The sequence below is a fragment of the Canis lupus genome, chromosome 4 (genome assembly GCF_003254725.2).
Source record: "Canis lupus dingo isolate Sandy chromosome 4, ASM325472v2, whole genome shotgun sequence".
In the NCBI taxonomy this organism is placed as follows: Eukaryota; Metazoa; Chordata; class Mammalia; order Carnivora; family Canidae; genus Canis; species Canis lupus.
Genome location: NC_064246.1, coordinates 76,278,538 through 76,294,461, shown reverse-complemented (window position 1 = coordinate 76,294,461; position 15,924 = coordinate 76,278,538). Strand labels below are relative to the sequence as shown.

Here is a 15,924-nt window from a genome sequence, read left to right as displayed (position 1 = left end):
GATATAAGTTTTCTTTAACCTCTCCAAAGGCACAAGGAAAATATTTCACATCATGGGGAAGAAGTGTGCTAGCTTACTCTGTTTCATTTCACATTTCAAATGAATGGCTTACTTCCATCCAGGATGCACAGAAACCGCTCTATATACTTTTTCTCCATTAGGTCTCTCTGTACCCTGTTTTTCTTTTCTTTTTTTTTTTTTTTAACTGCAGTGTAATTCACAAATAACATTATATTGGTTTCAGGTGCTGGACATAATGATTCATTATTTGCATACACTGTATAACGATCATCATAAGAAGTCTAGTTAGCATCTGTCACCATCAAAGTTACAAAATTTTTTTACGATGAAAACCTTCAAGATCTATTCTCTTAGCAACTTTCAAATATGAAACACAGTATTATTGACTTATAGTCACTATGCTGTACAGTACATCCCCATGATTTAGTTACTTAACAACTGGAAGTTTATACCTCTTGATCCCCTTCACTCCTTTTCCTACTCCCCTTCCCCTCTGGAAACCAGCAATCTGTTCTCTGTATTTGAGTTTGGTTTTGCTTTGTTTGTTCATTTGTTTTGTTTTTTTAGATTTCACATGTATGTGAAACCACAAGTGTTTGTCTTTTTATTTCACTTAGGGTAATATCTTCAAGATCTATCCATATTATTGCAAGTGGCAAGATCTCATTCTTTTTTATGGCTGAGTAGTATTCCAGAGTGCGTTTTGTGTGTGTGTGTGTGTGTGTGTATCCATTCATCTATTGATGAACACTTAGATTTTTTTCCATATCTGGCTATTTCAAATAATACTGCAGTGAACACAGGGGTGCATATCTTGTTTTCTTCAAATAAATACTCAGAAGTGGAACTGATGAATCATATTGTAGTTCTATTTTTAATTTTTTGAGGAACTCCCATACTGTTCTCCATAGGAGCTGCACCAATTTATATTCCCACCAACAGCACACAAGAGTCCCTTTTCTCCAAACATCCTTACCAAAACGATCTTATTGTTTTGAAAATAGTCATTTTGAAAGGCATGAGGTGATAATTCATGGTCTTGATTTACACTTTACACTTGATGAATAGTGATGTTGAGTATCTTTGCATTTGCCTACAGGCCACATTATCTTCTTTGGAAAAATGTCTATTCATATCTTCTGTCCTTTTTAAATCAGATTATTTTTTGTTATTGTGCTATGTAAGTTCTTTATGTTTTGGATATCAACCACTTATTAAATATCTGATTTGCAAATATCGTATGCCATTCAGGAGGTAGCCTTTTCATCTTGCAGATGATTTTCTTCACTGTATGCAAACTTTTTAGTTTGATGTGGTTCCATTTGTTGTTGCCTTTGCCTTTGGAGTCAGGTCCAAAAAATCATTGCCTAGACCAATGCCAATGAGCTTCTACCTATATTTTCTCCTATAAGTTTTATGGTTTCAGATCTTGCATTCAAGTCTTCAATCCATTTTGAGTTAACTTTTGTGTACGGCATAAGGTAGAGGTCCAATTTCATTCTTTCACATGTGGCTGTCCAGTTTTCCCAAACACCATTTTTTGAAGAGACTGTCCTTTCCCATTGTATATTCTTGCCTCTTCTGTCATAAATTAATTTACCATATATGCATGAGTTTATTTCCGGGCTCCCTATTCTGTTCCACTGACCAGTGTGTCTGTTGCCATACTGTTTGATTACCATAGCTCTGTTGTACAGTTTGACATAAGGGAGCATGATGCCTCCAGCTCTGTTCTTCTTTCTTTTTTTTTTTTTTAATTTATTTTTTATTGGTGTTCAATTTACTAACATACAGAATAACCCCCAGTGCCCATCACCCATTCACTCCCACCCCCCGCCCTCCTCCCCTTCTACCACCCCTAGTTCATTTCCCAGAGTTAGCAGTCTTTACGTTCTGTCTCCCTTTCTGATATTTCCCACACATTTCTTCTCCCTTCCCTTATTTTCCCTTTCACTATTATTTATATTCCCCAAATGAATGAGAACACATAATGTTTGTCCTTCTCCGATTGACTTACTTCACTCAGCATAATACCCTCCAGTTCCATCCACGTTGAAGCAAATGGTGGGTATTTGTCATTTCTAATAGCTGAGTAATATTCCATTGTATACATAAACCACATCTTCTTTATCCATTCATCTTTCGTTGGACACTGAGGCTCCTTCCACAGTTTGGCTATCGTGGCCATTGCTGCTATGAACATCGGGGTGCAGGTGTCCCGGCGTTTCATTGCATTTGTATCTTTGGGGTAAATCCCCAACAGTGCAATTGCTGGGTCGTAGGGCAGGTATATTTTTAACTGTTTGAGGAACCTCCACACAGTTTTCCAGAGTGGCTGCACCAGTTCACATTCCCACCAACAGTGTATGAGGGTTCCCTTTTCTCCGCATCGTCTCCAACATTTGTTGTTTCTTGCCTTGTTAATTTTCCCCATTCTCACTGGTGTGAGGTGGTATCTCATTGTGGTTTTGATTTGTATTTCCCTGATGGCAAGTGATGCATAGCATTTTCTCATATGCATGTTGGCCATGTCTATGTCTTCCTCTGTGAGATTTCTGTTCATGTCTTTTGCCCATTTCATGATTGGATTGTTTGTTTCTTTGGTGTTGGGTTTAATAAGTTCTTTATAGATCTTGGTCTGTTCTTCTTTCTCAAGACTGCTTTGGCTAATCAGGATCTTTTGTGATTACATACAGATTTTAGGACTGTTTATCCTATTTCTGTGAAAAATGCCATTAGAATTTTAACAGGTTTTGCACTGAATTCATAGAGTGCTTTGGGTAATGTGGACATTTTAATAGTAATTCTTCCAACCCATGAGCACAAAATACCTTTCCATTTATTTGTGTCTCCTTCAATTTCTTTCATCAATGTCTTATGGATTTCAGAGTACAGGCCTTTCACCTTCTTGGTTAAATTTATTCCTAGGTATCTTATTCTTTTGATGTAATTATAAATGGAACTGCTTCTTAATTTCTCTGATAGTTCAGTTAGTATATTACAAAATGCAAAAAAATTTGTGTACTGAATTTTTTTACTCTGCAAATATACTGAATTCATTTATTAGCTCTAACAGCTTTTTTGTAGAATCTTTAAAGGTTTTCTACATGTAAAGTCATATCATCTACCAATAGTAACAGTTTTACTTCTTCCTTTACAATTTGGAAGCCTTTTATTTCTTTTTCCTGCCTAATAGCTCTGGACTTCCACTATTATGTTGAATAAAAGTGGGCATCTTTATCTTGCTCCTGGTCTAATATATTCCTTTAATTCAAATCTTCAAAATAGAAGGTATGGTGGTACAAAAACCAAATGGTTAAGCTTCTCTTATGACCATGTAGGCCATTTTTAAATTTTAATAGAAAACCTCATTTAAAAAAAAAAACATTTAATACAGGAAGAAGCGAACAGGTGGTTCCTTCTTCAGTTAACAAAACACCATCCTTTCATCCTAAAAGTTTAAGTTTGTAAAAAGATGGTGAAATCACAGTTTTAGGAACCTCCTTCCTTTTAACTCTCACAGCAGTCTCTAATTAGAAACTAAACTCTTACTAAGAGATTATGGCATCTTTGGCTCAGCTGCTTTCAAGCCAAATGCTATAGAACTGATCCACATGGAGGCCAACAAATTTCATTCTTTTGGAAAACAATGCCCACAACCAGAGTCTGGTTAGTGTCTGGTTTTATCCAGGACAGAGTGGTTTCAATGGTAAAACCAGGAAAGCCTCCAGCAACTGAAACAAGCTGGTTGGTTACCCACTCTCCCCCAGCTGTAGCCGCAGTCAGCCATCTGACAAATACAAGCAGGTGACAAAGTGAATAGATTTGTGTAAATTCATACACATTAGTTTTAAAAAAAACTTACATTTAAGTTTTTAAAAGAATGTATGAATGTCACTTAATGGTCACTAGTATCTGGAAAAGTTGACCTCTGCTCTCAAAATTAATACACTACAGAAGATTTTGGTCACAGGTAACCTAATATAAAATTATTTTAAATGCGCATCATCAGTAGCAATATGTTATTTAGGTCTAGGAATTCTTGTCAAAATTTTGTATATCAAAGCAGCAGGATAGAGTTTTAAAGGAGGAATTGCACAACTCAAAGTGCTAGTGAATTATTCATGTTTTTGTGATTTTTAAACACTATGCTATGGCATCAACCAAGGAAACAGTGATTTAAAATATCTGTAGCATCTTTAAATTTATAGGGGGGAGAGATGAAATAAGTTCTAGACTTTGGCCACACCCTACAATATCCATCATACCAGCTTTGAGGAAGAATAAAAAATATTTTCCCTAATGACCAAAGTATTCCCTGGCAGAGGCAAAGTGCCTCGGGAGGGAGATTAATTCCGTTAAGTTCTGCAGCAATAAAGTACTTAATGTGACCATAATGGCTTGAAAATTTTAATAAATTCCCCAATATTCTTACCACTGGGTAATCTTTCAAAGCAAGTACTGCAGAGGATGAAATGTGGTGCCATGTCTACTCCGCTGTATTTGCAAAAGATATAATGAAAAGATGTTTTCATGATACCAAGTTTTCAGGATATTTTCCTCCTTCAAACATATTTTTATTAACTTTAACATGTTTCCAAGTCTGGCACCCAAACTTACCTTTCTTAATTTATTTCTGATTACTTTGCAACATCAAATTTTCATCCTGACTAATTTGGTTTTATTATCTTCAAAGTTGGCCATATATCCTCCCAAGTATATACATTTAAGCATGCCAGTAAGTCATACAATTTCTCGATTCCTTAACCTCATTTTAGCATTTATGAAGTAGCCCTCCCAGCCTGGTCCAGTGATCTTGCCTGAAACTACAGGCTTTCCTGATTGGCTTTTGTACTGACTGGTCTAAGAATTCAATAATTCATCACAGTCTCCTTTCATATGGATATGCCATGAGCCTGTGCCTGGACAAACAGTATGTATAATCTATATACTTCACTAGCACAAGGCTCAAATAGTAATCCCCTCCAACAAATAAGCTAAATAATAATCATAGTAATGGAGTAAAATGTCCTCTATGTCACTGGCTCAAAAACAAGTAATGGATAAATCAGAAAAGCACCTGGGTATTTTTTTTTTTTTTTTCAACTATAGATCCTTGGGCCCCATTACTTGGGAGTATATATGGGGTGAGAAGGATCAGGGCATTCTTACATTTTCAAAGGCCCTCCAACTGATTCTAGGATTTTTGGAAATGTTAACCATGCTATGGAAGGAAGCCCCAGGGTGAAAGTCCCAAAGTGTCCACTGTAGACCATGGGACTCTTCAAGCAGACCTACCAAGATGAAAAGGTGTGGCTCACACCACCCTCACTTCCACCCACCCTCTGATCCCACTGTGAAGCTAGCAGAAGAAATGTAAATTTATGCAACAGTTTAAAGAAGAAAATTCAAATTCAGAGTTATTGTCATAATGCTATGACCTGTATGTTTCTTTTAGAGTTACTTGAACAATTATTTATGTGGTTTAACAATATAATAGTAAAAACTACTAGAGTATGATTTTCCTAAGTTTGAAACAAGTTTTATGTTTAAACATTTTTATAAAACACTTTCACTTTCTAGATTTTTTGAAATAGTATTAGCTGGAATGTTTGATTTGCAAATAGTAACATTTTGTTTGTGCAGATGTTACTGTCATGCTACAAAAAGTTGATCTAGAGTTTTTATTTTTATGAATCAAGGCTATTAAACAATTTGGCAGCCTTTTAAAAACAACAGCTTTGTGTGAATAGATTATTGTTTCTTTACATAAAAATATTTTAATTCTCCATTTCTGTAAAACTTTATCCTGATAAGATGCCAATATATAACTATCTTATGAAACAATAATATACTTCTGAGAAAAAAATTATAATTCACATAAATATATAAAATGGCATTTTCTTCATAAATCTACTTAACCTTTAAATCTGCCTTTTATATTTTTACTTCAAAAATTAACATCAGAAGCTAATTTTAATACAAAAACCTTAAGAAACAAAGAAATGGGAAATATTTGTAGTAAGTATGGCAAAGGGTCGATAAAAAAGGACAAATATCACAAAAGAAAATTCAACAAGTGATATTAATAGGCCATTACCAAAGAAAACATTTAAAATATCAGTTTTTGCTAGAAACCAAAATATATACAAAACTGAACTACGTAATTTTTTTTCCTATCAAAAAGTTATTTTTGTTAAACTAGTACAGTATAACCAATTTGAAGAAAAGGACATGCTCATATACTCTTGGTCGAAGTGCAAATTTTACAACACTTCTAGAAGGGAATTTACAACAAAGCCTTAAAAATGTGCATATCTTCAGTCTATTAACTTCACTCATAGGACATCTTCCTAAAAAAATTAAATGGCCACATCTTCAAAGATATATACATGTTTATGTATATACGTGGTTATACACACATATACAAATTCAATACAGCACTGTTTATGACAGCAAAAACCTGGAAGCAACCTAGATGTCCAATAATAGCGAGTTAATTAAATGACTTGGGAGCCTTTTTTAAAATTACACTTGTAAAGAAATTTAAGACTATGGAAAAATAATCTTGTGATCGTTGTTTCTGAAAGAGGATAAGAACAAAAAGGTCTAAGTAAGAATAATTTATGATGCCAATTTTGTTTTAAAACAACATGAAAGTCTCTAAGAAGACTAGAAAAGTGAACAACAGTTAACATCTCTGAAAATGGAATCACAGATAACTTTTTATTGTCTTCTTTGGGCTATTTTTCTATTTTCTTAACTTTTTAAATGAAAACATATTACTTTTATAGTAAAAAAAAAATTATCAGATCTGAGGACACCTAGGTGGCTCAGTGGTTGAGCATCCGCCTTTGGCTCAGGTCGTGATCCAAGGTCCTGGGATCAAGTCTGGAATCAGGCACCCACAGGGAGCCTGCTTCTCCCTCTGCCTATGTCTCTGCCTCTCTCTGTGTCTCTCATGAATAAATAAAAATCTTAAAAAAAAAAAATCAGATCTGAACATATCTAAAAACTTCGAAATTCTCCATAATGGGCAGAATTTACTAATCAGGTGAATTTACTACTAAATATGACTACACTGTAATATTTTTTTTTAATTTACTAATAAGTATTTAAAAGAAAAACTTACTCAAAGAACAAGAAAGAATACTTAAAACTTTTTAAATGTTCTGTTACTATTTTTGTGAACATACAAACTGGAAGGAAGGGCGGGGGGGGGGGGGGGTGTCAGTCTCAGAATGTGTAAGCACCAGAACATACCGTTCCAGGATTGGTGACAATCATGCCTTTGCATTCCTCTGCATATTTCTGCCACTCAAGTTCTTCCCACTGAAGCATATTGGCGATCTCCTCTTCGGGAACCAGGGCTTTGCTACATCGTAATAAGTAAAGGAGAATCTGGTGCATGGACAGCACTTCCTTTCCTCCATCTTGGGTGGGAGTGGAAAGAGAGGCAAAAATAAAGCTACTCAACAGTCAATCATCAGCCAAAAAAGGAAAAACAAAGACAATGAAGAAAAAAAGAGCATTTATAAAAATTTAGAATTTACATTGTTTAACCAGGTGCCAAATAATACAAAAGCCATTTGTTTCATTGATGAACAGTGCTCATAATCCATCTCATTTACTAAAATGGCAACAACATTATAAATGATAAAAGGCTCCATTTGTGAGGTATGAATATAAAAAGAGTGCCTACCTAAATAAATTTAAAACCACCTAGCATAAGAGCCACAGTTTATAATATACAGAACTATGTTATGTCTTAAATATTTTATTATTCCTTCTAAGGTAACAGATGAAAGCTCTTTAGAAGTGATGTTACTGTCTTAAGGAAATTCTAAGCTTTTATGAGATATTTATGGATGTTTCCAATAAGCTATTGTTGCATTATGGTCTAATTTTTTGGTGCTAATGTGCTGCACCTGCCGTGATGAATGGCGCTAAAAAGCCTGTACTATTATCATGAAGTTCATTATGGAGTTAGTACATGGAAAAAATACCAGCTATTCTGAGGCTTACAGAAGCATATATTACCAAATACAGAGGATAAAAACAAGGGACATAATTAAAGTGCCTTAGAAAGAGTCAATCTGATACTTGATGAACCAAAGACATTCATATAATGTGGGCATTAATTTTGGGTCCATAAGCTTCTGCCCCTTTTTTTTGGGCTTAACTTCTTGATCAATACATGCAATCACCTTATCCCTCTTTTCTTTGCCTAATCCCAACCCAAGAAAGGACAAGAGCTCTGAAGGTTTGGAGGACAACGACTACCCTCCCCAGGTCATGAGATATGCCAGGAACACCAGTATAGGGCCAATCACTCCACGGAGAAATGAGGGGCCAAGATGGTGGAGATGGGTGGGCACAAATGAGAGTGTCATATTCGTGCTAGAGGAGTTAATGGCACCCAAGGAATTTGGGGTACTAGAAAGAGGATGAAAGATCTTAAATACCAGTTGCTGTAGGCTAAGAACCTGGACAGAACTACACATCTGAGAAAGAGAGCAAAGATCAAAATCTTTTTTTGATCCGTTTTTCTTTTTTTTTTTTTAAATTTCAGATGTTACGGAACTAGAGCATATTGCTGCTATAGAGCGACCATATATGCAGGCAAGCATTCATTAAATACTTGTTTGTATTTAACAAATATTCTCTGAGTACCTATTATGCAGCAGGCACTCTTCTAGACTCTGGGAATACAGTGGTGATCTAAACAACCAAAACCCCTTATATTCCAGAGAAAGGAAAGACACAGTAAAAAACAACCACATAATAGATCATTAGGTTAAGATAAAGATTCTCCTATAAAGAAGAATCAAAACGGGCAAAGGACTGCAGCAGCCATATTTAAAATAGTGGTCAGGAAAGGAATCTATGAAGAGATGCATGTGAGCAAAGACTAGAAAGAAGAGAGGAGTCCACTATGCAGCAATTTGGAAGAAGACTGTCTTAGAAAAAACTAGCAGAAGTCCTATGGTAAAGTCGGATTGATGTGTTCCAGCAACTGCAAAGAGGATGGAGTGTGAAGGAGGTGGCAGGGAAGTTGGATCTTGCAAAGCTTCTTCTACAGAACACAGGAAGAGCTCTGGATTTTATTCTCAGATGAGTAGGTTTTTTATCATTATGTGCCAGGCACTATGAGTGGTCCTGTGTCACAGTCATGGAAAAAAAAACAAACAAAAACAAAAGCTTTAAGGCTCTCAAGAAGCATATAGGCTAATAATGATTAGTCACAATAGTTCCTAGAGGAATCTTTGTAGATAACATTCTAAAAGCAGACTTCTCTTAATCAAAGACACTGAGTCTCTAATCTCTAAAAACAAAAACAAAACAAAAATTTGTCCACGAAGTGACTAAAATACAATCAACCCACATGAGGACATGTTCTACCTACTGATTCAGATTATTGTTCACAGCAGTGAAATTTTTTATGCCTCATTACAAAACATCTGCTTTAAACCCAAGAGTCACCTTTGATTAACAAACTTTTATTGTAAAGGGCATATTTCTCAAGAGTCTGTCTCAAAAGACATTTCAATCTCCCTGCATTTAACATGCCTCCCTCAATCAATGATGTTCCCCTCTTTGCTAAGGAGCCTGGCAAAGCCATAATGCCTATCACAATGTCTGTCCGTGTCTGAGCCCACAGTAGTCTCTACTTCTAGGGGGTCTGAGGCAAACAGATGGAAAAAGAGAACACTAAGGCCAGAATATGTTCATTTACACTGCATGTGTACACATTGAGAACAGCAGAGACAAAAAGGAACCCTAGAGAGCCTTGAAAAGAACTACCACACTGACTAGATTCACTAGGAATCAAGAAAAGAGTAAAATAGTATTTGGCTCATAATCTCTATATTTGGTAGTATCACTAAAGAGCACTGTGAGCCTACAAGGATCCATCAGAAGCCCAGCATGCTGTAGGAAGGAGAGAGTTGTTTTGTTACAAGGATTAGAAAAAAAGACCCAGATTTTATTTGGGGAAGTTGGTGTATGGTAGAAGGAGCAAATATATGCAATGCCAGGTATACAGAACAGCACTAAAATCTCCTCACCAGCAGTTACAGAGGGCTGACTTCATGGCACTGCAAATAGAAGTGAAATAGACTAAGTGCTATGAATTTAAAGTGAAAAGACTAAAAAACTAAAAAAGCTATTGGAAGAGGGGAATACTTGAGCCTACAAACCAAGGACAGGGCCCAATTTAGGTGAAGAATAACTGCAATATAAAGAAAAAAGGCCATGGGAAGCCTGGGTGGCTTGTCAGGTAAGCATCTGAATTCAGCTCAGGTCATGATCTCGGAGTCCTGGGATAGAAACCCCTCTGTAAAAAAAAAAAAAAAAAAAAAAAAAAAAAAGGAAACCCCTCTGTACTTGCTCACTTGGGCTCTGCGCTCAGTGGGGAGTCTGCTTATCCCTCTCCCTCTGCCCCTCTCCCACTTGTGCGCTCCCCCCCCTCTCAAAAAAATAAATAAAATCTTAAAAAAGAAAAAAGGCCACCAAATGCTTGTAAGAATGCTTTAGTGCAAAGCTGCTAATGAGAAAGGAGATCTTTATAGCAGCATAGAAACTAGAGACATTTAAAAACATATATCAGGTGCAAATTCAGTAATGCTGAAGGAGAAATTATAAATTCACGTTGAAACTTGCTAAATATTCTAAATGGCGACTAAAAGCTAAGAAAGACCGGTATTTATCACTGTGACAAAGCAGAAACCCAGAACAGAGAACCTGAAATGACAGGTTTACCGAGGAGGGAGATCAAGGCACTGCTCCAGGTTCCATAGTGAGGCACGGTCCTCACGGAAGACCAGGCAAGGGTCCTGTCAGAGCCCATGGGGCAAGGGCTGCCTCGCTCACACCCAGGCCAGTAACAAAAGACACTCCATAAATATTTGTGGAATGACTTTCTGAAGCAGATAAATAACACAGCCACTTGCTTGCAGACTGCCATGAACTTACTAATGTTAATGAATTGGCTCTTTTGGTTTGTCTGCTTTGCTACATGTTTATGTTGGGGATTTATGGAACTATGTCACCGAAGGCTAGGAAGTAATTTTTATCTCATTGGCTGAGATAAATAGGACATGATATAAATGAGAAATCAGAGCGGGTAAGCTAAGGTTAGCAGGAACTCCGCCAGCACTGGCACTGGAACTGTGACAACGGCTCATTATTCGGGAAGAACTGGAGTTTGTGTTTCAGGGAATGAATCTGGACAGTCATTAATGAACTGACAGACTTTATAAACTGTTTCTTAGAGGCCCAATTCTCTCAGCTTATATTGCTTGATTATTTATATGGTAAGGGGGGCAATTTGTTAGGGGATTTGTGGTGAGAATATGGCTGGTTAAACAAGTATTTCTCAACAGTGTAGTAAGTTATTTTAAGAACTATAAAAATATCTTTCTGTTTGCCTACACTGAGAATAACTGTATAACCGAATTATTAGGTCTCCTGTATATTCTTGCCAACATGTCTTTACATAATCTTAAATTTTGAAAATCTGTATTAACGGATATTTTCTAAATTTCCCCACAAAAAAATTACTTTCCAAATAGCAAGTTATATTAAGATATTGTATCGAATGATGTTTTTTAAACTACACTTAGCTCCCTGGGAATTTTGAGATAGTTTCCCACCCCTGGCTCTCTCAGCCATACTTACAAACTACTTCTTCAGAATGGGGCAACTTCCAGAAATCAATTTGCACAATAATCAATTTGCAAAACTGATTCCGGAATTCTGAAGCTTTGCAAACACTGATGATACAAGTAATGAACAAGCTTTTCCATGAGAGCAGCCTTCCTATCTTGAATTCTCCCCTAGCCCTAGCTCCAGCAAGAATAAAACCTTAAACTACATTTATGAGAGCTCTTATCAATGGACTGGCTACCAAAGGTAGAAGCAGGGATCAGAAAGAAACACAAATTTGAGAACATTCTTAAAATTTCAATAAACTGGTTGCTTTGTGATTTGACTCCTGGCCTGAATTAAATAATCCTTGGTGTGGGACGTCTGGGTGGCTCAGTGGTTGAGTGTCTGGCCTTTGGCTCAGAGCTGATCCCCGAGTCCCAGGATCAGGACCCACATCGGGCTGTCAGCATGGAGCCTGCTTCTCCTTCAGACTATGTCTCTGCCTCTCTCTCTGTGTCTCTCATGAATAAATAAAATCTTTTAAATAAATAAATAAATAAATAAATAAATAAAGAATAAATAAATAATCAATCAATCAATCAAACCCTGGTTTAAGCTATAAGCTTAATTTTAGATAAATTTGTATGGAGCAAATGAGACCGTTTCTTCAAAACTGGGAAACTAGAGAAAAATGATGACTGATAAAACTTCAATTAGATATAATAAACTGATGTAGATGAGAGCAAATGAGCATGAGAGGAGAGTGAAATACCTGAAATGTGAGAGCTGCTCATTCTCATTACAGTTCAAGTAAGAGGCAAATAATAACCATGAGGTTACACTGTGTCTCTCAGATGGACACAACTGTAGAGGACATGACATCCAGACTGTATATCCACAGAAACAGAAAAAGGGTACTGCTAAAAATGTTGGTTAGAGCTACATATCATGTCCTTTCTAGAGAACAACGGGCACCAACTTTCCAAATACTGTCTTAACAAATAATTTTACTTCTGGAATTCTACCTTATGGATGATTCATAAGACTACTGTCAAGTATTTATATGTAATGGGGGGAAAATAGAGACCTCAAAAATATTCATCACTAGAGGAATGGTCAAAAAAATTTATGTCCACTCATACTATGGAATGCTATGGAGGTATGAAAGAATGAGGCAATGTTTTTTATAGAGGACATCTGAAATAGTTGAGTAAAAAAGGCAAATTGTATAATATATTTAGTGTTATCCACTTATAGAAAAAAGTATAATTTTCCCTATATAGATTAAAACAAATACAAACCAAATCATATATAGTACCTACTCATTTTCACACATCTAGAAAGGGGTGTTTACTGTTTTACTTTATACACTTTCATATTGTTTGTGTACACAAACACACAGAGATGAGTCAATAAAGAGTAAAAGTAACACTTTAATTCTATGAAAAACAAATGATTTTTCCAAAAAATGCTGCAGAGTCAACTGGATATCCATAAGTCAATTAGAAGTCTTAAAAAAATAAAAATAAAAATAAGGAATCTTGACTCAGATCTCATACCAACTGAAAAACAAATTTTGAGACAGATTAGAGATCTAAATTTCTAGAAAATATAGGGAGGGTTTTTTGATGACCTCACGGTAAGCAAACATTTCATAAACAAGATAAGCATAAAAGAATATGTAAATTGGACTATATTAAAATTAAGAATTTCTGTCCATCAAAAATCGCCATTAACATGGTGAAGAAGCAATCCACAGAGAAGGTACTGGCAATCTCTACATCTGACAAAAGTCTCATGTACAATATATATTTATATATGAAAATATCTACAAATAAATGAGATAAACACAGGTATCATCCAATAGAAAAATAAGCTAAAGACTCAAATAGCACTTCAGAAGATAATATCCAAATTGTCAATTAATATATGAAATGATGGCTCCATTTCATAAGTCATTAGGGAAGTGAAAATTAAAACAATCATCAAAATGGCTACCTTGAAAATGAAAGAAAAATGTCAAGTGTCAGTGAAAATGTGGACTATCCTGAAGCATCCTATACACTGTTGGTGGGGAGGGAAAATGAAGCAATCATTGTAGAAAACTGTTGGAAACTATCTACAAAGCTTAATGTAAACAAAACTAGAATTTCCACTCTTAGGTAAATATCTGCAATGGGAAAGCATAAATATATGCTCTCCAAAAGGCAGGTATGAGTGTAATGGTGAACATATGTATACTATTTGAAAGAGCCAGAAACTGAATATCCAAATGTCCATTTATCACAGATAGGTTAAATACACCTTAGTCATACCATATAATACTATGTAGTAATGAGAATTAACCAACTACAATTAACTCTAACAGGTGTCTCAAAAACACGTAATACAAAAGAAGACAAAAACAAAGAGGAACACATAATTCTAGTTCTTATAATTAAACAATAGGTAAAATTAACATGGTGTTTTTAAGTCAGAATAGAGGCTACCCTTGAGAAGCTGGGAAGTGCCTGAAAGGGGAGTCCTGAATGCTGGTCATCTTGATCTGGGTGCTGAGTACACAGTCACATTCACTTTGTGAAAATTCAGTCTTAAATTTATGACGTGCACAATTCAGTGCTTACGTCATACTTCAAATGTTTACTTTTAAAAAATAAGAGAGAGTACCAAAGAATGTTTAAAAATAATTTACTCTCATTAGTAAAAAAAAACACATCAATAATTAGCTAAGGCGCTACTGTGCTCAATTAAATGAAGTCAGTAAACAAGTATTTACTGAGTCCCTGCTATGTGCCAAGTAGTATGTTAGCACTGACACAAGACAGACACTGTGTTGAAGCCTCACGGAGTTGAAGGAAGGAAGAAGGAAGAAGTGAAGAAAGGGGGGGGGTCCAAAATATGAAGAAGACTAAGAATGCATTTTTCACGGTAGCATAAATTGATGCTATTCTTTTGATAAGAAATTTGGCACTACCTACCATGTTCCTTGAAAATATTCATCTGCTTAATGAATTAGAAAAAACTAGGATGCAAAATCATATATTAGTATGATGACAATTAGGTAGAAATAGCCTACACACAGAAAAAAAAAGAAAATATATATTAAAATGTTTTTCTTTTTAATTCACCATTTTCTTTATTTATTCAAGAGAGAGAGAACACAAACAGGGGGGAAGGGCAAAGGGAAAGGGAGAAGCAGGCTACCAGCTCAGCAGGGAGCCCCATGTGGGGCTCTCTCTCAGAACTCTGGGATCATGAACTGAGCCAAAGGTAGACGCTTAACAAACTAAGCCACCCAGGTGCCTCGTAATTTACCATTAGTAAAAGATTTTAATGAAGTCATATTGTAAAAAGCAAATCAATCCTAATTTGCCACCCAATACCAAAATACATTTCACACATTAGATATTTTTCTGTATCTTTCAGGGCTTTTTAATATATGTATTTACAAAGGGAAGTCTAATGAAAAGGTAAATCCTGTTTAAAAATAAATCCAAAAATAAATAAATAAATAAATAGGCCTTTTCTTTATGACAACCTAAATGTTATCCCTACATAGTTATAAGAAACATTTTACAAGAGTTCAAATCTCACAAAGTAAATCTCGACATAAGATTTTTCTTTAAGATGATTTTATAACTGTCTTTCTCTCAGAGATTTGTCTGGTCATAAAATGCCTAGAGGCAGACAGGGGAAGTAAAGGCTTTCAACAAGCTCAGTCTAGCACCATCTTCTAATAAGTTTGCTGCTAAAGCTCCATTATAAAATCAAAGATGCATTCACGTGAAAAGAAAAGATTTCTCAATAAGATAATACCAGCTGTACAAAGGAGAAAAGCTTTTGAATGCATTTTCCAAATGAAATAACCATTAACAATAATACTGAAAATATGAGTAATGCTATTCTAAAATAAAAATAAGAGGTGCCTGGGTAGCTCAATCAAGTGGGCATCTGACTTTGGCTCAGGTCAAGATCCCATAGTCCTGGGTTCAAGCCTTCTGCGGGACTCTGCTCAGCGGGGGCCTGCTTCTCTCTCTCCCTCTGCCTGCCTCTTTGCCTGCCGCTCTGCCTACTTGTGCACTCTCTCTCTGTCAAATAAATAAATCTTTAAAAAATAAAATAAAATAAAAATAAGCCATTGTGACTGTCTGAACTGAGGGAACAGTATCAAGGACAAAATCCTGAAATCTAAACTAGAATGAGCAGACCAGAAACTAAAGATAAATCAGAAAGCCAGGAGGAAAGCAAGGAGAG

At 35.7% G+C, this 15,924-nt stretch overlaps 1 protein-coding gene and 1 long non-coding RNA gene across 9 annotated transcripts in view; one reads left to right on the top strand and one right to left on the bottom strand.

Moving 5' to 3' along the window:
* The window catches only part of DROSHA (drosha ribonuclease III), a 121,277-nt gene that overhangs the window by 60,811 nt on the left and 44,542 nt on the right, over positions 1-15,924 (bottom strand). For all 8 annotated transcript variants that reach the window (XR_004815002.2, XM_025436477.3, XM_025436479.3 and 5 more), the window contains one exon: positions 7,285-7,454. Coding sequence is in view for 7 of the 8 variants with exons in the window: in XM_025436477.3 (XP_025292262.1) it covers positions 7,285-7,454 (170 nt within the window). In the remaining variant the exon portion in view is untranslated. The remainder of the gene's footprint in view (positions 1-7,284; positions 7,455-15,924) is intronic.
* Positions 1-15,924, top strand: part of LOC112652851 (uncharacterized) — an 84,771-nt gene that overhangs the window by 49,129 nt on the left and 19,718 nt on the right. The gene's annotated exons all lie outside the window — the stretch shown is intronic.